This window comes from Anopheles marshallii, chromosome 3 (genome assembly GCF_943734725.1).
Source record: "Anopheles marshallii chromosome 3, idAnoMarsDA_429_01, whole genome shotgun sequence".
NCBI classification, from domain to species: domain Eukaryota; kingdom Metazoa; phylum Arthropoda; class Insecta; order Diptera; family Culicidae; genus Anopheles; species Anopheles marshallii.
In genome coordinates this window covers 2,001,150-2,026,263 of record NC_071327.1, presented here as the reverse complement: position 1 = coordinate 2,026,263, position 25,114 = coordinate 2,001,150, and the positions used below count along the sequence as shown (strand labels likewise).

Genomic DNA, 25,114 nt, shown 5'->3' with positions numbered 1-25,114 from the left:
CGGGATTTCGCGTGGAACAAATGTTGTTTTGCTTCCGTGGTGACCAATCCCCTTTTTAATCCGCATGATGATACGCTGGCGATCACGCAAACGTTCGCTACATTCCAATGGGTTCTACTGCACCTGAGCCATGAGCGTACGAGCGGCACACTTTAACGAATGATGGACACGGCTATCACTGCTAAGGGTGAGTTAATTAACCTTACGTTGGATACTTAGAGGACGTTAAGTACTTTGGAGATTGGATCTGGGGGATACAGCAAAGTTTTCGGACGCGCGCTGTGCGATGAGTGCTGGAAGATTAGCGTTGGATGACAAGAGAATAGGTGCAAAAAATAAGTGCCTTCCGGTGGGTTTGCTGGTGTTTCTCATTTCGCTCCTAATTACGCTAATGATATGCATGCATACCGATAGTTCATCAACCATCAGTCTTCCGTCGCGTGCATTAGACGTGTGTGAGCCATACGAACCTGCTGCCACTGGTCCAACAGGCAACATCGTCGAGCAACAACGTGTTATGTGTGCGTGCGTTGTTCCGACCAGTGCCGGGCCATGGGTACGAAAATCATCTTGAAGGTGCAAAAAAACGGATAATATTCACCTGATCGTGAGCTTCTCAATGGCGTTTTGCCGATGACGTGCGCGTTGAAAGTAATCTTTATCTAGCGTCCATATTTTATTGATAAAAATTGTTGGGCAGAGTAATTAAGATGTTTGCTCAGTAATTCAATGGAGGTTTGTCCTTACATTCTGTTTAACTATTTTTTATAATTTTTCAAATAGTTAGTAAACACATTGAAAGTAATTTATTTGTTATTTATCACGTATTTATATGATGATGGTGCACCTAATGTTCAATGGCGAAGATCTAACGTCCAAGATCTACCCTGGCCGTATTCGCTTATTTTACCACGTACCCCCGGATAGTCAGTTTTTGCTACGGAAGATTGGTCCGGATGGGATTTTGGTCCGCTCCTTTCGTGTCCGGCGGCGGCCCGGCGACGTGTAAAGACCGGCGACGTGTAAAGACCATCATGCCACCGGGTCGCCCCAAACAACGCATTAAGCTAAAGACATTACATTATTATGACAACATTTATCAATTTAATCTGGAGCAAGATGTCTTGTACATGTCCCCGGAATTGCTGGTAATCTTATGAGTGGAATTAATTTGTCACAAGATTAAACAGAATGTCATGTAGCACTCGATAATACGTTCCCTCCAGGCCGAAGCATCGTGCTCAGTAATAGTTATGAATATTCATACTTTAGTTGAAAACGGAACTAATTTTCCCGGGCACTCCTAGATCTAGCCGGATTGCTAAAGGGTAATGTTTCTGGTGTGATTAAAATGCAAAAAAACGGAAATATACTAGTAAAGAAAACAAAAGGAAAAGCACGAAACACGGACCTCTCGATATGGCGGTATGGTTATTATGGTGCGTCAGGATGGCGTGATTTCACTTTCACTCGACTATACGGAACAATGACCTTTGCCTTCTGGTGTTTGGTGCGAAAAGGGGAGGTCTACCGTCCTTGGGCAAATGTGTTTTTCTAGCTTTTCTAGCAACTTTTCGATTGCCTGAGTGTGTTCAATATTTTAAAGAGTTCTTCAACACAGTGCAAAAGTCCTTTTTATCGTTGTTGAGCAAATCATGTGATAAAAGAAGAATATTATTTACATTGAACACAGACAAATATTTTAATGCATTTTCCATTTATTTACTTTCAGCAGCAGAACTGAATGAGTTCGTATAGTTGATATAAGCGTACGTTCACATCCTCGAATAACCTAGGAACTGGCATCTTCCAAATTCGTCCAGGATGGCGAACTACTTCCTGTGCCTTGTTGTTCAACGGTTGGTTCTACCGCTCATTCTGGCAACATGTAAGTATGGGCCGACGGGTTGTGTTTGCTGATGCATCAGATAATGGTGGGTGCGGCAAAGGGATACGATGTTGTGTAGGCATTTATCATTAAATTTAATTTACTACCTTTTCGGAACGGGTGTCGTAAAATTTTTTGGTGCGTTCAGTTGTTGTGCAGGGGAACAGGATACGAACAGTATTGGGGTGTCGGGTTTCCTACATTTTTTCTTCCTACAAATTAGAACGAACCATGGCGAAAGCAGCAAAAGGATAACAGCTTGCTATCTAAACTCCTCAAACAGCACGGCGGAAATGTAAACGGAAAGGTCAGGAAATCCTGCCACGTCCGGGGGTGTCTCGGGAATGCAAAGATTTCTGGGACAGTGATTTCGTTCCGTTCCCGTGTGGTGGCCTATCGCCACCTCTTTGTGTGGTGGGTGTGACGCAAGACACCGAAGGAAAATGATTAAAATGTCAGATAGAAGGACGCGCTGTTGTCTAGTGTGCCCGGGTGTACGATCGAACGGTCATTGTGTGAAAGAGTAGGTATCATCGCATTCGCTGCGATATGCTGTGTCCACCGGAAGGGGAAGTGATTCCGGATCCGGTACGACTCTGAGTCTGGTGGTTGGTTTGTGGGCCAGCTGGGGTGGTGGGACCTTCAGCTAGGTCATTGGCACGATGGGAGTGAGTGCAGGTGTTTTTATTCGATGTGATTCTTTCCTCCAGTTGACTTTAAGTGTTGACTGTTTCGCGGTTGGGACAAAAATCAATGTAAATGTGTTTTCGTGAATTTAGTTCCCATTACATAATTATTGACCTGGTTTTCGTACGATTGTTGTGCTTCAACGAATAATCGAATGTTAGGCGATGATTTCAATTCATTGTAGGGTAGATCAGTTAGATTTCCTAGAAGTCTTCCAATTCGCTTGATTTGTTGTTATATATTGTATGATTTCTGGTAACATATTCGGAGTTTAATATTGCGATAATCCAATTCTAGAATGTCTGCTAAGAAAAGACAGTGGAACGATATCGTTATCTTGTGATGTTATGCTCAAATTGCAGCTCTGCTAGAAGAATTAGCTGCGTAATTGATGGTCATTGTTTACTTTGGATTTGTGGATGATGGCGAAGAAACGACGAGGAACGAATTGCTTGTAATGCAATAAAAAATGACTCCGATTAGCGGAGAGCTTGATACCACATAGTATAGCACCCACCTTTTAGGATGAGTTAGTCACCTTTGTCCGAGGTTTGTTATTTACTTTGCAGGTATTTACTTATGTGCCAATATCCTTTTTCCTGACCGTCCGCTATGCGCTGGCGGACATCAGAAAAGTGTAAGAACGCTTTCGTGCTTAAGGTGAATGAAGCTGATGTCAATCAAAGGATTTCCCCAAGTCGGGATGGATGAAACATGCTCAGAATAAACAAACCACGTCTATGTGTGTGATCGGATTAGTGGTGCTAGAATGTGTGAACTGAGCTTTCAATTACCTGGGAGACGTACGATGTCAGGGTGTCCTGCGCAGTGCGATTTTATGATGAGAATATCCTACACTGACCTAATTTTTCCCCACGGTCAACAAAGTCGTACGATGTTGTCCTGGAAAAGCAGCGCGAACCCGAGCATAAAAGTGAAAGGGCAAACTATGTGCAGAGTGTGGTGTCGTTTCCGGTCGGCAGGTCAAGTTTGGCGTGTCGTGTGGCAGAATGATTTCGATTGACTTAGCTCGTGGTTTGTTTGTAATAAAAACCAAAACGCAGTGCCTGCACGGTTTGCTTTTCGCGCCTTTCCTAATTGATATTACTGCCCTACGGGTGCCTTGCGGTTGGGTGGGTTACCTTTGGGTAAACGAGGTCAACTACGGAAGCTCCCATAATCGAGATATTTAGGAGGTATTAGGCCGCCTGTTTCCGAACTCGTGGCAATGTTGCGTTTCTTCCGTACCTAGTGATGAGGTGATTTGTAATGGTGCGTATCACTTTCACGGCGCATGGTACTGCGAAATGAGCCATCGCAGGACACGAATGTACCACTGGAACCGGGATTAAAGAGGACATAAATCATGCAGTCAACATTCTGTCTTGCTCTGGAACACAAGAGTGGTCAACGATGGACGTGTTAGTATATCACGTCCCATTAGAGCCATTACTACCCCTAGACAAGTAGCCGAGCGTGAGCTAACCTTTTGCAAACCAACACCCGGTTTTGTGGATGGACCGTGGATTGCCTCGGTAGTAATGTCAGCGGGATGTACTCCCGTGGGCTCAACTTGTATGCTAATTTTATTACACTCCCTCGGCAAACGCAGTGAGAACTGGTCATTTTCACCATAACCTTTTCCCGTCCCCTACGGCATTGACGGTTGCCTGCACATAGGATTTGTGGATTTGTGGACGATGTTTTACACGACGGTGTCCCACGAGGAAAAGTGGCGCACGCCTGTAAATGCAACGTGGCGCTTCTTCCGGGTGTGCTTTTTGGGCTCGCCCTGACGCCCTTCGTCAGGGTGAAGGTACTTTGATGAGCTTCGAAGGTACTTTGGGAGTGTACGAAACGCTGTGTGTTTACGGTTGGATCAGCTTTTTTCTTCCTTCGATTCCCAGGAGCTTTAAAAAAGAGAAAGCCTACAGTGTGGCATCACTATTTTTTTTAGAGCGTAACGTTACATGAAGCTTACGAATGTTCACCATCATTACAATTTTAAAACTCTTTTTACTTTTTATGAGAATTCGTATGAAACCAGACCAGAAACAATAATTCATTCAAATAATATTTCTACGTCACTTTAAATGTGTAACTAGCTGTTTTACAACAAAACCCTTGGTTTGTATAGATACTCTAGGCTTTCCAGCAGATGTAAGTTCATGTACTGCGGTAAAGCGCCTGCCTGTGGCGTTTCCTGACGTAGACTCGTTGATAATAGTAGGTTTTTGGAGGTAGCAGGAGGTTTGTTATCTATTGGTCTCATATCAATTTTCAGGTCACAGATATTGATTGATAATGTCATTAATTTATGGAATTATTGGCTCAGCGTCACTTTGATGATATCTTATCGAACTGGTATACCATAATCTGATTGAGTGATATGACACTTGATGATCGTTTCGTATTTGTTTATCTTTCGCTTTCAGGTGTGTTGATGAGACCGGTAGGACTGGCCATTCCATATGTGGTATTCTTATTGTCTATACCGTATGTGCCTGTCGCCAACAAAAAAACTATCTTGGGTAAGGAACAAGCTGCCTCCAATAATCCTGGACATATTAGTAGTTGTACGGTTTCCACATATATAACTTTCAGGACCAACTGGCCTGTTCATGAGGCTACTTATTCTGTGCGCTGTAGTGGATCTAGCGGTCACGATCGTGTTCCAGCTGATACTGATCGGCTTTCCCGGGAGTTCGATTGAACCGTGCAGCTTGGGCGAAATCGTACTACGCCACATTGGTCTGGTGTCGTTCAATAATTTGAATGGTTGGATGGTGGTGTACTGGTTGGCACCCGATGTGATCCTCGTATTCTTTGGCTTCATAATACTATTCGTGCTGAGGAAGCTGACTGGAGTGATAGTTCCCAGACGTCGGCGTGTTAGAGGTGCTGGTGCAAACAGCGCACAGGATGACAACGAACAGGGAACGGTCAGTTCCGTACAAGAATCGGCTGCAGCTGATGGAGACGAGTCCGAACTACAAACGAGTCTCATTAGTCCCGAGCGGTTGCCCTTCTTCACGAAGCTGGGCGTGTTGTTGTCGATGTGTATGCTGTGTGTGGCAGGCATCATTCAACCGTCCGCGCAGAGCGGAGTGTACTTTATTGTATTTTTGGGTGCTGCTTCATGGTGGGCATGCTATAAGAAGCTAGATAGGTATGGTGGCGAATCATTCTCAACATCAAGACGGATAGGTGTCTTATATTATTCCGTTTTCTTTCCCATACAGGGCATTTGGAATAGTTTTAAAGATTACGTTGGTGGTTCTAGTCATACATATAGTGCTGTTTCTGGCATACCAGAATCCATGGCCTCAGGAAGTGTTGTATTTCAACGATACCACAGCGCGAGTGCTTGCGCTGAAGCCTATTCTCAATTCGTCCTGTAACCTAGCCAATGGGACCGATATCCGGAACGTGTCTTTCAACTCGGACTTTGACACGGATGTGTATCTCAATCCGATCTTCCTGCTCATCTGCTACTACACCTTAACGATGACTTCATCTTTACTACTACGAACAAGAGTAAGTACCGCGCGGGAAGGTCTTGGAGGTTTGACGGGAAAAGGAATGCAGTAACAATAATTCTGAAATCCAATTTCATCCCATTGCTTACGAACCCCATCATTGGAATGTCGGGCATGGACGCTCGAAACTAAATCCTTTTTCCACTCTCTCGTAACATGCACTCTCTAACATGCAACATGATGCCGTATTATACTGCGTTGTAATGCTAAACGGGTCTCCCGATTGAATAATCGCTATCGTAACTACTGCTATAACGTGCGTTGCTAATGCATGTGCATGTTTGATTCGATCGCTCGACAATTAAATTGTGGTACTACAAATTCGTTGCACAAGAGCGATGTGGCGAAGGATAAAAAACGGATGGATCTGTCGAGTCAGCTCGAAAACGGCATTAGGCTGCAAAATCAGATCTCTTTCCGTATGCAGCGCAAAAACATTCTGCGCAAAACGCTCACCAGCGATCGGTGGCGTGGTGCGGCACGGAAGGTGAAAGTAAGCATTGTTGCTAGTACATTTTGAAGGAACATAATTTTCCTTATTATGTGTTGCTTTGCTTGCTTTAGCTCCTGATTATTGTAGTCTTCAAGCTTGCTGGATTAGTGATAGATGTAAGATTTCGTTTAGTTTGTAAATTCCACAAGTTATGCAAATCCTACCGATAGCTTAGAGTTAAACAAACTATCAAGGTAAGCTGTTGCCCACTTAAGCTGAATTGCTTTTCAGAAGATGTAAACATAAATCCATGAGAAGAAACTGGTAAAAGTTGTGTCGGTTCAGCTCATTGTACGCTACATTAACACATTGCTTACATGTTAGAAATTCTTCATAAATAATGAAAGCTACATTGCAGTTCGTTAGAGACAACTTTTGCTAACTATTTGTTGTGTTTTTTTCCATTTATTTAATTTAAAATTAACATTTGTTTGGACTGACGTTTAATTAATATTTATAATACTGTTTTTTTAATATTCTTGAAGCTTTTCTACTAACCTTTTTTATTTATTGTCCAAAAAATATTGTTTACTCAGCGTGTTTCTGTTCTTTCTTTTTTCTTTTCTTTCTTTCTTACAATATTCTTACGATCTGTCAATGATGATTTTCGATGGGATGTTTTTTACTACATTGCTTATATCTATAACTTATAACTTCTTAACATTCACTGCGCGATTTTGTTTGATAATTTACACGATCGCCAATCACATGCTATTGTCTATTCATGCACCTTCATCATCATCCTAACATTTTGTGTGTGCGTGTGTGGGACATGCGGGCGGGATGACTGGCTCTGGGGACACGTGCTTCTGGATCATCACCACCGATATAACAAAAAACACAGTGTCAAACCAATGGTCCAAATGCTAGGGGATACTATACCTACGGTAGGTCGACGACATACGGCAGAGACAACACCATAGTGGTAAATTCCGACATTCCGGACGAGCGGACACCCGTACGTATTCGATTTGCATATTGTTCTCCCCGTTCTTCATCCACTAGTTAGTAAGAGCAAGATAAAGAAATCGACGATAGAAAATGTATCCTGTCACGTGGTTCCACAGTGAAATGATTGGTTTTATTGTTCCAAATTTTAAATATCTTTTTTATTCCAAGTCCTGTATTAATCTACTTCCTATTATGCTGTGTTTTAACCGTGTGTGTTATTTACTGTAATATACCCTCCGTGTTGTAAATATAATTGTTGCAATAAAGTCTGTTGTTTCCATGGTTTTAAACCCGTTCTTCCTTTTCCTTTGCAGCTGATGCGTCGAGGAACGCATAGAATACGAGATGCTTCTGCAAACGATGGCAAAGAAGGCGCTCAAACAGATCAAATAGCATTAGAAACGTTAGGTAAGTGAAGAAAGTGAAATTAATTCCAATGCATCTTTTAGTGTTACATTGCACAAATCTGACGAATATAGCTTTTGAAGAAAGTAGTAAAAAAAGAAATAGTAGTAAAAAGTGCGCATTGCTTACATGCACGCTCAAAAGTAGTGCACCTGAGAGAATGTTATATAAATAAATGTTAATTTGCACACAATTTTGTGTTTAAAAAAGATATCGTCAGTCATCCTTACTGTTGCACAACATGCTTTGTATTCATTGTTTCATACACACGCTCAACTGTTTAACTTTATTGTACTTAATTACTTTTTACTCTTAATTTTCTCCATTTCTTTTTTTGTTATTATTGGCATTGAAAATTCCGTGTCGAATGCTTTTCATGCGCACATCCCGCAAACTGTTGCCTGTGTGTATATGCATCTGTAAATATGATCCTGCATTTGTACGGTGATTCGGTAATGGGTAAACACTCAACGATGAAATCCACAATGAACTCACTCGCTATACTATATTCTGAAAAATATCTTGAACATTTATTTGCAACCACAAACTAAAACGAAACTCATACGATATTCATTTTTGTAATGTGTTTCACGAAAATACTAAAGCAAGGAATAAAACTATTTCAGAAGAAGAAGAACCATCCAGTTTCTTCGAGCAGGCGCTGCTGGCCATTCGGAATGTGGCCACTTACATTTACAAGAATAGCTACATCTTTACCAACGTTATAATGATGGTGAGTAGACGTAACAAGTTAAACAAGTTATCTGAAATACAATATTGTCCGCATCGTTTTTACAGGTTTGGAGCATCATGTATCACAGTTGGTTGACATTCGTACTACTGCTGTGGGCTAATGCAATCTGGATCTTACCGAACCATCGCAGAAATATGCTTAATTCTAGTCCATTTCTGGTGATATATGCGGAGCTTCTCCTATTGGCCCAGTTTCTCTACGGGATGAATCTTACAGAGGCTGAGCTGCCGACAGTCGTGGATGTAAGTTTTGGTAGTAGACAAGACTAGTGAAACCATGTAATAATAACGCTGTTCGTTGTACTAGGGTTCTGGTATCAATTTAGAACAAGTGGGATTCGTTAGACGCACCGAGTATCCATGCGTTCCGCTGCTTGTGAAGTCGCTATTCACCACGATGTTTTGGATTTCGTTGCGTCAACGAATCCAGGAGAAACAAACGGAGCGCCGGGAATCGATGATCGCTAACATGGCCGCCCCACTGCAGCTACCAGTAGGAGCAGCAACGACTGCCGCTACAGGTCCTTCGTCGGTTACTGAACATGTGCAAGATAAAAAATCGTCTGCGATCGTGGACAAGATGGCGAAGTTCGTACGTTCGTTAATGATCAAGTTCTGGATCTGGGTGGTGGCCCTAACGCTATTTCTTTCCGCCATCATCGGTAACCGGATGACTGTATTCCGAATCGTGTACATGGTGTTATTCTTGTGCTTTGTACTTACATTCCAGGTGAGTAATTGTGGGAATGTCATAAAACGAAACCCGCCTATAATCTCGTCTACTATCACGCTTTTCTTTTCAGTTTTCCTTCCGAGTGTGGCGTAGAGTCATGTTTACGTTTTGGCTGACAGTTATCATGTACTCGATGGCCATTTTAATATTGGTTTACTTGCATCAATTTGAGCAGTTTCCAGGGTATTGGGCAGCAATAGGCATATCAAAAGAGTTGTATGTATCTTTCTGGAAGTTAATAACATCGTGTACATACGATATGCTATAATACGCTTTCTATTTGTAGACAAGAAGACATAGGATTGGAGATATTTAAAACTGGTCAGTTGTTTTTACACCTGGTTAATCCAACATTGGTTGTTATCATTACTGTTATCCAGCTGCACTATTGTCATGACCGGTTTCTGGTTATTAGTGAAATACCAACCGTGTAAGTATGGTGCATAGTTTTCAATAGTTACGGGAATAATCATTACGTTTATACTTGTTTCGACAGCCAAACCGAGGATCCGTCGGAAGATGAAGAAAACCATGAACCTGCAGCGCCGGTTACCGAAGGTCCCGCCTATGGTACATTTACTAATGCCGAAAGCAATCCTATTGAAGCCACTGCAGTACCTTCGGCTCAATCCATCGCAACAACAGAAGGACAACCACCTCCAAAACCGTCCATACCATCGGATGCTCAACCAGTGCAAGAAAAGTTCATTGATGTAGATGATCAAAGTGAAAAGTTGGAAGATTTTCGGTTCCGGAAGCTCTCGAGACAGGAGATTACCGGTTTCGCACGAAAGGCGTGGAAACAATCGCTGCAACTGCTGGAATTAACTTGGCTGTTCTTCGAGATCCACATGCTGAAGATAGTGTTAATAGTGGCATTTTCACTGAGCGTGAACTCGGTCAACTTTCTGCACCTGTTGTACGTTGTGCTGTCGGTTTTCACGGTAAAAGCACACACAACCGGAAAGGATTCACTGATGTACATACAGCTGATTAGAATAACGCGCATCATGTCGCTGTTCTCCGCAATAATGCTGATCTTAACCATGATTTATCAGGTGAAGTACATCAAGGAGGAAAATTTCCAAAGCGAATGTCCAAATATTGATGCGAACACAACACAGATGGACATGAACAATGCCAAATGGTTCGGAATGCGCAAAACCGGATCGGGTGAAACGTTGTCCGACCTGCTGAGACCATACCTGGTGTACATACTTATAGTGACCGTTCATACGGTGACCATTTTACGCCAAACGATACACCGCATACGGCTAGGACAGTCACCGAAAACTCCCGCTCTAATGTTTCCGAATGTTGTTCGGGTCGATGCGGACAAGGATATACCAAGGATGATCCAGTATTTGTTCAACTACGGATACTACAAATTTGGAGTTGAAATTTCACTGGTGACGTTGATTGTGGTGATTGGAAATCGCATGGACGTGTTTTCTATTTTCTACGCCATATGGCTCGCGATTTTGTTCCACATGACGCGTGAAGGATTGCAGCGTCTTTGGAAACCACTGACGTGGTTCATCGTAGTAATTATACCTATACAGTACCTACTGTTTATCGGGCTGCCACCGCTCGCGTGTGTCAACTATCCGTGGTTTATACCGCAGTTGGATCACTTCCGTATCTGGGCCATGCTGCCCGAAAATACGAACGGGTTTAGAAGCTTTGCCAACAAGATGGTGTCGGACTTTGTACTGCTAATGTTTCTCTGTCGCCAAACGGTTGTATTTCGGTTGGAGACAAATCCACCGCGGGGATTCGGTGGGGGCAGCAATCAGTCGGTGCTGGAGGATTTCAAAAAGCTTGATGAGGGAACTTTGCAGAATCCAACACCGGACTTTATCACAAAGGTGCGCAATTGGTTGGATATGCTGAAGCGGACGCTGTTTTTGGTGTCCTTTTGGTTTACGTTGGCTGTTGTGTTCCTGTCCGGATCGAGTCGGGTGAATTTGTTCTCGATAGGTTACCTGATCGGTGCGTTCTTTTTCCTGTGGCAAGGAACAGACTTCTATCTACATTCGATTGAGTATATTCTGAAGCGGTAAGTACTATCATTGTGTTTTATTGATGTTAATTGTGATTGACTTCCTTTTGTACTGATTGGCTACTTTTCAGCTGGAACATTCTCATATGCTATAATGTGTTCGTGATAGGCGCCAAAGCATTTCTGCAACTTTTCGGTTGTCTGTTCCTGGAGAACCTAGTGAACAACAATTGCTGGGTAATGCAGTTGTTAGGGATGAACTGCCTATCATCAGCACTTCCACCACTTCCACCTGGTACTGTGGATCCAGGAGAACAGTGCAATATTCCTCATCCGTCCGATGCAGGCCTGTTTTGGGATGGAATGTGTTTCGCCTTTCTACTGTTGCAGCGGCGTCTATTCTCAAGTCACTACTTCTGCCACATCATCAACGAGTCGAAGGCGAGCAAATATTTGGCATCTAGGTAAGTTACATTAGGGTGGGGTTCGATCATGTAATGTCTTGTGCTGAATTGAATTTAATTTTGATATTTTATAGAGGTGCCGAGTTGATTGAGGAACTGCGAATCAAAGAAAGTGCGCAAGAAGCGGAACGTGAACGACAGATATTGGAAAAAATCAAAGCCAAAATGGATCGTATTAAAGCGACGCAGCAGAAAATTCTGGAGGCTGTGCAAGATCCTGCCACTCATGCGATAGGTAACCCTTTTCAGATCCTAACAGTGCACCCGATATCAGATCAATTTCTTTTCCAACTAGCAGCTACATATGTTATGGGTTGCGTTTTGCAAATACGTTTCATTATTCGTTTAATGCGTCGAAGGAGATCTTTTTTGCGCTACCTATCTATCCGCGTTCTGTCAAGAATTAGCATAACGCGAACATTTAAAGTAATAGCGAATTTAAATTTTGAAGATCGCTCACTTACTTACTTACGTTCATTGTTGTGGTATAAGATGTAACTTGTGCGACATTTAACTATGTGCATGAGACACCCGAGCTGGAGTAAGTATTTTTATTTTATATTTTAAGTTAGTTTAACTTTTAGGTCTTTCACCTATTTTGGGACATTTATTTATGTATTAGTGATGGGTGTAGAACGGAACTTAACTGTGAGGATAATCATCTAGCAAAAGATTACCAATTCTGTAAAACATCTAACGATTAGTTACTATTTTAAAGAATGAATACAAATAAGATCGTTGTTTGGTTTGGCTCACTAAGCATTTTGGATCACAATTCATTCTTGATCATTGTTGCCTTTTACAAGCAAATGTGCATAGTAGTGTAGTGTTGCACCAGCGTATTACGTTATCTAGTTATATGGTAGATGTAATTTGAAACACTTCCTGTAGCACACTGGGCTTGTGTGAATGCAAACCTTGTAGCATATTTTGAATGCAGTTAGAAGTGGCATGGAGAATTTAACAATCGTTCAAAAGGCTAACCGGAACGGAGACGGTGGTATGGGTGGTTCCTTTCTTTCGTTTCTTTTCTCTTTCCATCATTCCTTACGACAAACGTACAAAATACTATCAATGTACTTGCGCTGCTTACTATTTTACTACACACCCGGAAGATGCCGGACGGCGTCAGCTACCGCAGACTCATAGTATGTCATCATATACAGGATACCACACACCGATAGAGGACGAAATAGCGGCCAATTCAATGTTTATCGAAGGCGAGGGTCTCTCGGAAATGCCCTCGGACAACGGTGGATTGACGGTGGGACGAGGATCGTACCAAACGCAGGTTTGTTGGGTTACCGATGTTTGATCATGGAGAGCAATGAAATCATTAGTGATGCGTGAGTTGACGGCTATTTATCGGATCAGAAACACGGAAAATTAAGATATTCCGCAATATCCGGCAGATAGCTCAGTATACGAAACCTATTACGAATAACTATTACACCCTTCCACCGTAGGTACCATCGCCAAGTTCCGCTCTAATGACGGTGTCGCTGGATGCTTATTTGGATCCTCAGCGAATGTCGTTTGATTCGCCTAATGATTTGATGGCCCGCGTGTGCAGCCCAGATGATACGTTCCCTGTGTTTTCACCACCACCGTTTGATAAGGAGCAACCGCAGTTCGTGGCCACAACCACTAACACGCTTATGCCACCAACCAAAACGGCACTGCAAACGCGACAGCATCGCCGACAATCGAGTTTGAACGCAGTATCATGGCCAGCAAATAATGAACTAACTGTTAGTCCAAAAGCGCAACATCGCACAGTGCCTTCCGGCAACATCTCCATGCCAACTGAAGTAATTCGCTTAAAACTGTTCACTTACCAGCGGGTTCGATTGGCCCCGACCGGCACATTGATTAGACTTTTTAAGAAACAATTCAGATTAGGAATTTGAACCGTTAATGATTAGGCTGTATTGCTTATTTTAGGAACCCGGTAACGGTCGAGACAATAATGACCATTCTCAGCAACCTTCTCAATCACCGCGTTCACCTCGCTCTCCGCGTTCGGCTACCTTCGCACCAAACCAACCACGCCACCGACGGTTGTCGAGCATAGGATCTGGTTCCGGCGTACCGGATGAACTGACCGGAGGTGATGCGGTCGGTGCGCGCCGTCGTTCGAGCTTCTTGGTGTCGCTGTTCGTGGATGAGGATACCACGCGGTACGATGAGGTAACGACCACCGCGAACGGTGGCCCCATATCCCGGCGACGGTCGCGATCACGCAGCTTCTGGGGTCCGGTTGGTGAAGCCGGTTTGCGGGACTCGATCCGTTCCGCTCGATCGCGTTCACCTGTATCACACCACGAGTGTAATTATATTTTACCACTTTCCTTACCGTACATTTATTGATGTTCGTGTCGTGTACCGCATTTCAAACGATTCTGTTTTATATTCTTCTCTATTACTTACATTAATTTTGCTCTCTTACTTATCTTACGTGATGAATCAACGTTGCTTACGTTACGTTTCTCATTCACTGACACGCGCAGCTGCTTTCGTCTTTCAGTCTGCACTCGTTTTAATTGCACAAAAAACACTAAAGACTAGTTTATAATACCTTCATAGCTGTAATACAATGATTACCCAAATTTACTAAACCTCGAACCCGCAAGGTAAGAATGTATCGCAATGATAGAGGCAGCAAGTCTATCAATTATCAATAATTGTACATAGTTTAACAAATAAATATTTTTTTCTCTGTTGTGTTTACATTTTTCTATATACTACTTTAAGCTGTCAATAGATATAACAATTAAAAGTGATAAAATCGAATGTAAAAGTCGTAAAATTCTGTGCATGGAAAAGAATAATCTGATTCTTGTGATGCACTTAGTGAAAGTGATTTAATGTCTGTACATATATTATGTGGGCAATAGAGTAAATAACTTTCTTATGCCTTTACGTGTATCGAATATTCGTCAACTTTCAGGAAAAGTTCGCCAATTTATAACACAAATCTATGCAAGATTGTTTGTTGCATCTTACTACTAAATACTGCGTTAGATCACTAAGAAGATTACTTAAAAAACAGCTTGTACGGGTGTATTCTACATCGGTTGACCTTTTGAGCTATGTTTTGGGATTGCGTAATTGTAGGTGTGCAACATCTATTTTTGTTGAATTTCAAGTGAAATGACCAAGCCCCCGACCAACCTAAGCCAAAAACTTATCCTTTAACTAAAAGTTATCCTTAAATTATCTATTGCATTTTTTTTTTTGCATACTGAACCCAAAACTTAGCTCAGTGAAATTTGGCCGGTGACAGTAGTACCCTTGTACTAGTGAAAATGAAGTATATTTTACTATTTTCTTCCCTAAACGCACGTCCACAAGTGTTGCACTCGTTGTCAATATGTTGCCACTACACTATGCCTTTTGTTACATTTTCAACCCTCGGTTTTGTTTTCTCTCTTCCTCTTATTATAGATACTGTCGACCATAGGTCGAGCTTGAAGCGCAAAATATCGGAACACCGACCAACGGGTAACGGACGGTGGCAAAAAGCGCCGGAACCGCGATTCCTTCGCTTTTTGCATAACCGTATAATCTCTTTTTTCTTTGTTTTGTTGTCCTCCCACCACTCCCATCGCGTATTCATTGCTAGAGAATTCTATTACCCCATCGTTCGTTGGAGTATGTAGTATTCGGATGCTGGATGCACTTTTTCTCTCCCAGCGCTGTATCGCTTTCGGTTAACGCTCTGTTTGTTGTTTGTTCCATTTGCAAAAGTGTTGCGCAATTAGAGCTGCTAGGTTTTGAGCCGGTAGTTCCGGAACGATATGGGATGTGATTTTGTGGTTGAATCTTAGTTGTACCCACACGCCGTACTAATAACTGGGAGAGATAACTGTCACTGTTTCGTGTACCGGTAGGAGTATTTGTTTCCCATCTGTAGTCATTTGTGACTAAAACACTAGGGTGGATGTACCCTCTCTCTGTCAGTGGTTTGGTTGGCTGGTCGTAATGTTCCTAATCGTCTCTATATACTGGCTAGGAAACGTGTCTCTAATATATCTGCCTGTCTGTCATTTCTTTTCTAACCAGTTTTACGTTTACTCATGGCAATATGTGGTTAATTCAGGCATAAAGCTTTCCTAACGCTTCACAATCGACATCCTAGCAATAGTCGAGCTATATACTAACCTTGAATCGCCTGGAAAATGCAAAAATCGTTTCTCATTGAGATCGGTTGGGAACTTATCAAAAAGTTCATCCTGGTTCAAAACAAATGTAGTGGAAAGAAAAAAAAAACTGGGAAATAAATATCCCGGTGATTGCATATTTAAAAACTGGTTTATCTTCTCCACATTCGCGAAATTTTAAAATTTACCTGGTTATAGGTTTATCACTTTTAGCACATCCTATTGGCAATACTTCGTCACACCTTCACGTCACAAAGGATTGCACTATTTCGTTAGTTTGTTATTGGCATAATTAAGTAACTGGTTTATTTGTTATCTTCGTTGTAAGCACTTACTGTCCAAATTGATTTTTAAATAGCAAAAGATCTCTGCCATTCCTTGGTTACAGGTGTGACAAAAAGGTTATAAGTAACATTAACGAATTTAAGTTATTCTGTCAGTTCCCCAGCACACAAAGATCTGGTGCCACCGATCTTTGATTTGTTCTATACACGATAAACCCCGTAGAATAAGCTTTATTCGTTATTTGGGTATATTATGAACTTTAAAGATTCCAATCAATACAAAGCAATTAATTCGTCCTTATTATATGCTCCTTTCAGCCATACGGTCCGGTGACTATTACATGTTTGAGGAGGTGGAACAGGAGTTTGAGCTGGATCTAATGGAACCACATGAATATGAAGATGATATGGATGAAACATCACCAAAGGATCAACGGATCCGCCATAGGCTTACGCTGGGACGGGTAAGTTTGTGTGTGTGCTCAGTTCAAGGCTGCATACGATAATAATTTTATTGGTTGATAATTTGATTATTTTATTGGATTTCCGAAAAGAACTGTTGTAGAAAGGCGGATATTTTGTTTTTACCCCATATTTTCCTGTTATTTGTAAGTGTATCTTTACACCGATTAATATGTCGCACTGTGTATGTGTTGCTGTTGTTGTGTTATTCGTTCACTTCGAAAGCTCGCCTGTGGTTTGAACTATTTCTATGATATAAATGTTTTTTTTTAATGCTGTTCACTGCGCACTGAGTCAAAAACGCATTTCGTTTAAATTATATAAATTTTTTGTGTTTTTTTTATCTAATTTCTATTATCACAATACACCCATTGCCTGTGCCATCACTGTACTTTGCACTGTATGTACAACACCACAACTTACTGGCGGACGTGCATCCATTGTTGTTGCCCGTTAAAACCAATTCACTCTCAACCCTTGCTCGACACGTGCATTGTTCGTGCATCCTTTAACCACGTCACCACGTCGCCTGTGATATCTGCACTTGTTACAATGCGCCTGTGTTGTTATAAAACGAACCGCATCCCTGCCCATGCACACAATCGCAATAGTTGGCCGCACAATTGCGCAAGCAAAGACAGCAAGAGGTGTATGAGTTTGCGTACGGCGACCGTTCTGATAATGAGGACACTAAAGAGGTCGATCAGGCTCCTACACTAGCGTCCAGCGATCTGCAGGCAGATGATCGGCCACATCCACCGTTACGTCGACGTCTATCGTCACCGGCCGTTGTACGGCGCAGACAAGTAGGCATGAGCGCCGGTGAGCGCGGTACGGACGACTGTAATACTGCCCTACCGGAACGATCTGCCCTTTCCGAACCATTAGCACCGCACGATTCAGCTCATTCAGTGAGTTTTGCGTTTATTTCCGTTCGATTTTCGCCGTATTTTGATATTTCATGCGCGTACTTGGTGTTGCATAATGCTAGTTCCATTGATGTGTTTTTTTCTCATTGTTTCTTACCAGTTCTGCATTACGTGTTCTGTTGATTTCTTTGTTTTTCGACCTGTTTCCATGCGTCTTAGAACTTGCGAAACGAGTTGTTATTTTCTGTTCTATTACTTAGTTTTATTTTTTGCTTTTGTAGTTTTCTATTATCATTCTTTTTGCTTACGTTATCGTAATAATTTATTTAGTTAATTTTGCTATTAATTTTTTTCTATGCTTTCCATGAAAAATTGTGTAATAACAATTTTGTTCTTCTTTTCATTAGTTTTTGTAGTATTTTTCAAATTTTATGGAACTAATTGTGTTTGTATAGTTATGAAAAATGCTATATGCGTCACTGTATATTATTTCCATTTCATCAAAGTATTCATTCATCACCACCGAGATTGTCTAAAAAACGATAATTTAGCAATTGTTTGGTTCATTCGACTACTTCTGCTCACATTATGCTCGTTGTTCACCTTTTTCCTTCCATACCGTTGTTGCTTCGACGCCGTGCATTCTGGACTCTGTGTCCCTTACTCTGTACGTTTCTGGGAGCTATTTTCCTCTTTCGTGGGTTGCGCGTGTAACTAGCAGGAAAACAGTAGGTTTCGGTACCAAGCTTGGACTTTGCGATTTAGCATAAGGAACTGCACAGAAATCGCCTCACTGTTTGTAATCGTTTCCTTTTCTGTAACTGGCTTATGTTCAAAATTAAGGCTTGTGGAATGTATTCATGGGCTGTTAGCTTTCTAAACACGAGTGCTTCGCATTTGCTAATCGTTTGTTCATTATTTTAGGCCACTCGACAACGAAAACCGACTGCGTTAGATGCACCGGATGCTCAAACGGGAGGCCCGAGTCGGGAGTTGCATGCCCAACAGTCGGTTACGGACGAAGAGGCACGTCTGCTGAGCGACGAAGAGGATGAAGTTGAGGGCACTAAGGAAGCTGCCCCGGAAGAGAAGAAGAGTAAATTTTCCTTGTCGGGATTAGCGCTAATACCCGCGTTCTTGGCCGGTGCCGTTGGTTCTCTGACGTTGCGGCTCCATCGTGCTTCTCGTAACTATCGTTACGTGATGCGTGTGCTGACCCGCGAAAAGCAGGTGCTGAAAGAAACGCCCGGCTTCGGTGTTGGTGTACGTGACAAGGACGGTGTATGGACGCACTGTGTATCGCGAACGGCCAGGTAAGTTCTCCATCCGTTAAGGCTTTGTCAAAGAGAACGGGAATAGCAAGCCCATTTGTTCGTAGTGTGAGCCTAACCGATCAGTTGATCGAAGTGTTTTTGTGTGTGTAAATAACATTGTGGTGAAGGAATCATGTAACGCGAAACTAACGTAATATGTGTGTACTTTTAGAACATGGCTTGAGCTACTATAGAGAGGCAACTAGTATGTCCCGCATTGCATCCTTCCTGTAACCGCTCTTGTACCTATTATGATTTCAATTTTAACCATTAAATTTACGCAGTAGTACTTCACCACAGCCCGAAGGTACGGCTCATTCGGGTTCGGCACACTCAGGCTCTAGTAGCAGTAGTATATTGTCCCGTCCCGGATCGCTTGCATCCATCAGTAGATTCAACAGTAGTAACGTTAACGACAACACTGACTACGAACGGGACTATGCGGAAGCGGAACAGCCGGCGTCTGCCGTTCCATCGTCGCCAGCGGTAACGTTCACGGTGTCCGATGTCCAACCGGACACGGCGAGCGAAAGCGAAGCCAAACCTAACACAATCCGTGATCGGCAGGAATACTGTACAGAACGGCAGCTTGGGGATGAAGGGTAATACTATGAATACTACAGAACTACACCATTAAAGCACAGAACGGATCTAAAAGATGAGAAAGAGAAAAAGAAAAAGAGAGAGAGCCAACTGTCAATTTATTTCGTTAAACAGCGACTGGTTACCGATTGCCAACTTTCCTAATGGTGCCATGATGATTTTGTATTTTGGGCACCGTAATGTCACAAAACTGCTTTTAGTAGCGACATTAGATAGAGAGTATAGCAATAGATTGTACATTAACTAGAATGAAAAACTTGCACATAGCTGTATATATTTTTGAATGCTTATTTAGTTGATCGCTCTGTTTTTGCTGATTCGTTCGAAATGTTTCAACATATCGACAATTAATTTGTGGTGTTGTTTTGATGAAGAATATTAATGCAGTTGTTTGTAATATTTATATTTCGTTCAGACTGCATACAGTAAGTGGATTAGGAGCAGCGTTAGCGATGATCAGTCGTAAAGATCCGCTAAGAGAAGAGTAAGTATCAATCTGTACAGATTGATCCTCGGTAAAGCACTTTACGTCTATTTGTGGTAGCTGCTTGAACAAATGTATTTAGAAACTATCGACTTTGCTATTAATTATTATAATTGATGATGATGGAAATCATACACTATCCATGTTAGTTTTATGTTTGTTTTATAAATTTTGTACCGATTTATTAGAAAATTGAGTTATCTTTTCAACCAGTATTTTTGTTTGTCGACGTTTTGTATGATCCTTATACTTTATTTGGTTGTTGTATTTATCACACACACACACCATCCAAAGACTCGAATCATACTATCACCGTAGGCGCAGTAATAGTTTACTACCCGAGATACTAATCTCGGCACCGTCGGCCGAACGCGGTCTGGACGAAGATGGGATACCGTACCGCTACTATTCCAATGATACGCTGGACAGGTACAGTCCCTATACTCGAAATGCAAAACACCGCAAAAGTGCAGCAGCACGCACTTCTTCACTGCAGGATATAAATTCCATGTCGTCACAGATCTGCTAACTACACACTGCACTCATAAATGAACATGATCTCACTGCACCAAAGCTCACTTTATGACGTCTTTTTTGAACATCTTCCACAACGTATCGTACTCCCAATAACCCACTTATCGCTTGTAGTCAATTTGCTGGTCTAGGTGTTGTTTTCATGATCTTGGATAAAACTAATAATTCAAAATTGATCACGAAAAAAAACATACAGCATTCGAATGAGCAATCTTTAGCCGTCAGCAAACTGACATCAGGTGGATATTTGATCTATTTCACAAAATGATTGTGCACATTAAAAGAAATTTTGGGAATTATTTTTTTAGGGCTAACAGTTCTAAGGCACTCTTCACTACCTTTAACAAAATGTTTCTGCAATGATAATATATAATGTATTGGTCGAAGGCTGGTAAATATTTCTATGCGCCTGTTGATTGTTGGATTGAATAACCAATGCTTAGTATGCCTTACTTGCTGTAAAGGAATAACATTACTTATGTAAATTGTAGAGCATGATCGATAAACAATAGAAATATTGAAGTCGTCGCTACTGTTGAATATTGTTCACTTCAGTTTGTGCCAATGTTTTCATTCAAGCCTTTATCTCCACAGCAAAACCGACGGCAGCTCTACCGAAGCCGTCAAACGTACTCTAGATGAGGTGAGCTCCGACGAAGACTTCTCGTCGCGAAAACACTCCATACTGTTCGAGCTGTTTCAAGCAGCATGGTACGCCGTTATGTCACACACCGATTTTATTTGCTACTTTGTAGTGTTTTTAAATCAGGTAAGTGTAGCAACATGTATGGCGTGATCTTTGTCTTATGCTTAATTTCATTATATTACAATTTTAGGTTAACTCCGCCAGTTTGCTTTCACTGCCCCTTCCATTGATGGTAACGCTCTGGGGTACGCTCACGTTCCCGCGTCCAGCTCAAACTTTCTGGACGATGCTGATCGCGTACACTCAAATGGTGGTGCTGGTGAAGTGTATCGGTCAGTTTGAAATGTTCTGGTGGAACCAGACTCCAATACCTTCCAATCAACCGTTCCACGTAGCACGGCTGTTCGGCATTGAGCGAAAAGACGGCTATGCAACGTACGATCTCATGTTGCTGCTTATGCTATACTGTCATCGGTTTATACTGAAGTCGCTTGGTCTGTGGAAATCGGACCCAACAGACGAAGGGGCACTCACAGAAGGACTGTACCAGGTGGACACAAATGACGAGCGTGCAAAGGCGCTAATGGCGTTGGCAGACGACAATGAGAAAAAGTAAGATCTCTAGCGTGTTTGGTTCCATTTAAAGTTTCTTATTTAACGCTATTATATTTTTTGCGAGGAAGAAAGCATCGTGAAGAATATCTTTTGAACTTAAGAAATGCGCTTCAGCAAGCAAAATGTCGTCCACCGATGGATGAAGTTAGAAACGTTAAGCAAGGTTTTAAATTTTCGTGTGTTATTGTGGAGTTTTTGCTCATATAAATTGATCCTTTCTATTATTTCATTCATTAAGCTCGAATATCACGAAGGGAGACAGTAATGTTGTTTATTAAAAGCCACACTTTATTCATACGAAGACATTTTTCGAGTGGAAGTGAAAGAATGTTTCCTCCAATGGCACTTGAAAAGATGGCCTTATCAGTAGCTAAGTTCGTTATTACCGTAGATCCTATCGGGTATGGTCTCTAAAGTGTTTTTAAACTTATGTTACTGAACCAATTTAAAGTATACCCATTTTATTTCTTTATTACTAAAATTATTTTTTTTTTTAGACGCGAAACATTGGAAATACGTCCACCGGATGAACTGACCGGACTTTCGATGGTAAAAATTAACGAAAAAGATAGAACGATCGTGGAGGAACCGACAGGCGAAGAGGAGCCAAACGTGCTTTGTGTTACCGTTCATTCGGAGCCAACGAAAAAGTACTTCCCACAAATAGCGAAGGCGTCGTTCTTGAGATACTCAGCGGCATTGAAGGCGTTCTTTGCCCAGCTGTTCGACCGTACATCCCGCAAAACGACCGACGTGTACGGATACATGTTCCTGTGCGATTTCATAAACTTTTTTGTAATTCTTTTTGGTTTCTCATCCTTTGGGGTACGTGTATCGAGTAGATAGACATGCTAAGGATTATTATTGAATGTGTGTTTCCCCCTCTTTGCAGAGTCAAGACGGCGACGGTGGGGTTTTGTCATACTTTGAAGAAAATCGAGTACCAGTCACATTTCTACTGATGTTGCTCATTCAGTTTTTCTTGATAGTGGTGGATCGAGCGTTGTATCTACGCAAGCACATACTTGGCAAGATAGTGTTCCAATTCATTCTGATCATCGGTCTGCACGTGTGGATGTTTTTCGTGTTACCTGCGACAACGGAGCGCAGCTTCAATGCAACTACTCCGCCGATTGTGTACTACATGATCAAATGTTTCTACCTGCTTTTCTCGGCGTATCAGATACGGTGTGGTTACCCAGCTCGGATTTTGGGCAACTTTCTAACGAAGGGCTTCACGATGGCCAACTTCTCTGGATTTAAACTGTTCATGACCGTACCGTTCCTGTTCGAGCTGCGTACACTGATGGACTGGATCTGGACGGACACATCGATGACGTTGTTCGATTGGTTGAAGATGGAGGACATCTTCTCCAACGTGTATCAGCTGAAGTGTATGCGCCAGCTGGAGGAAGATCTTCCGGCACCGCGTGGTCAGAAGAAGGGTTCGATGGTGAAATATCTGATGGGTGGTGGAATGATGCTGGGAATAATCTTTCTGATCTGGTTCCCGCTGGCACTGTTCGCGTTCAGCAATGCGGTCGGTCAGCCTAACATTCCGCACGATGTGTCGGTGGAGTTACGGATTGGAACGTACGAACCGGTGTATGCGATGAGTGCACAAAACAACAGCATCTATGGGTAGGTATTGTTGCAGAAGAAGTTGTCTTAACGTTCCTCGCTAATATGAGTGTTACTTTCTATAGACTAACCCCAAACAATTGGTCAAACTTTACGGCACCGTTTATGGAGCGTGCCGCGCAGACGTTCCTTTCGAACTATGAACCGGCGGATGTGGCGGCGGTACAGCTCGGTATAAGCTCGACTTCCATCTGGAACATTTCACCACCCGATCGGAATCGGTTGTTAAACGATTTGATTAACAACGTAACGCTTACCTGCCGGTTCCGATACACGATAAGTAGGATGACCAATTCGAAGGAAAATCCGGGCGTCATATCGGAGGAACGCACGTTCCAGCTAGAGGATGGTCCCGCACGTCAAGCGCTCATAAATTCGCTCACTAGAGAGAAAGACAACGATATGGCTGCCTTGATGAACATTATGCCAAAGTTTTTACGTGTGCAAAATAGTGGCTCGATTAGGCCAGTTCATCAGCTGGTGAAAACAGCCGATAGTGAGTAGGAATATAATTTGAAAAATATGGACAGCAAATTTTCAAAATGGTTATGATTATCTTTATTGTAGATGATGAAGCGGATGAAAACTATCGGAACATGCAGTTACGGCAGCTATACATGGATGAGAAATCGAACGTTAGTTGGTGGGAAGCAACGGAAGATTGTGCTGACGCGTTGTATGAAAAATACTTTATTCGATTGCCGTATGCCGATTGCGCCAACTATCTGGTGATTTACATGTTCAACGATAAAATCTTTCCAAGCACCATTAGTTCAATTGCTGCAGGAGGGTAAGAAGAAAAATGATTGAATAATGATCGGGAAAAGAAGTTAAAAATATATTCACTTACATTTGTTTCCCGTCCCAAATCCGTAGCATTATCGGTATCTACTCGACGATGATTCTCGTGTTCTCGCGTATGCTGCGAACAAGCATCTTTTCGGGTGCCAGCTCGAAGATTATGTTTGAAGATTTGCCGTACGTCGATCGGGTAGTTCAGCTCTGTCTGGACATTTATCTGGTGCGCGAATCATCCGAATTTACGCTGGAGGAGGATCTGTTTGCCAAATTGCTATTCCTCTACCGATCACCGGAGACGATGATCAAATGGACCCGGCCCAAAAACGAAGGTGGCGGGGACGATGAAACGGACACTATGACGGATCAGCCCGAATCGCACCCGAAGCAAGAATAAGCGGACGTGAATGATATGTTGTGTTTGGGTTTTGTGATAAAAAATGGTTATATTTGTTAATGGTCGAATGGGCAAGTGTGAAAGTTGTTTCGATGTCGTTATAGATCTTTGTTAATTTATATCGGATAAAAGCATAAAACCATTTTAAAGCAATACGCATGAATGAAGAAACATATACACATAATGAGACGGATAGATGAAGACAATCGAAAAGTAGTAAATTTCGAGTTAAACGTGCAGGAAAAGCCAGGGAGCGATTAAAATATTCTTTGTACATAAACATCGTTGAGAGTGAGCAGAAACGGGGTGTAAATTTTATTCGCATAGCGTCGTAAACGAACGAACGAACGCTTAACTGAATCTTGAATTTAATTCGAAAACTAGTCGAAA

General features: G+C 42.1%; 1 protein-coding gene across 1 annotated transcript; it reads left to right on the top strand.

Moving 5' to 3' along the window:
• Positions 1-1,824: 1,824 nt before the first annotated feature.
• LOC128714284 (piezo-type mechanosensitive ion channel component) lies at positions 1,825-24,724 on the top strand. The gene is made up of 31 exons (XM_053809160.1): positions 1,825-1,888; positions 5,011-5,106; positions 5,180-5,744; positions 5,818-6,112; positions 6,449-6,607; positions 7,873-7,966; positions 8,569-8,696; positions 8,762-8,959; positions 9,024-9,446; positions 9,520-9,665; positions 9,736-9,879; positions 9,946-11,508; positions 11,583-11,915; positions 11,990-12,150; positions 13,082-13,206; positions 13,382-13,726; positions 13,860-14,244; positions 15,363-15,419; positions 16,681-16,826; positions 17,436-17,735; positions 18,618-19,006; positions 19,291-19,608; positions 20,025-20,093; positions 20,388-20,522; positions 21,222-21,396; positions 21,464-21,885; positions 22,386-22,713; positions 22,781-23,529; positions 23,595-24,025; positions 24,097-24,319; positions 24,406-24,724. The coding sequence occupies exons 1-31, from the start codon at positions 1,825-1,827 to the stop codon at positions 24,722-24,724; spliced, it is 9,285 nt and encodes a 3,094-aa protein (XP_053665135.1).
• Positions 24,725-25,114: the final 390 nt, after the last annotated feature.

Excerpts from the sequence above, each read along its gene's own strand:
- LOC128714284 (XM_053809160.1), top strand. The coding sequence starts at position 1,825 with ATGGCGAACTACTTCCTGTGCCTTGTTGTTCAACGGTTGGTTCTACCG. Across the intron at positions 6,113-6,448 it reads CTTTACTACTACGAACAAGA|AGCGATGTGGCGAAGGATAA; the intron begins GTAAGTACCGCG and ends TCGTTGCACAAG. Across the intron at positions 16,827-17,435 it reads ATAGGCTTACGCTGGGACGG|TTGGCCGCACAATTGCGCAA; the intron begins GTAAGTTTGTGT and ends CAATCGCAATAG.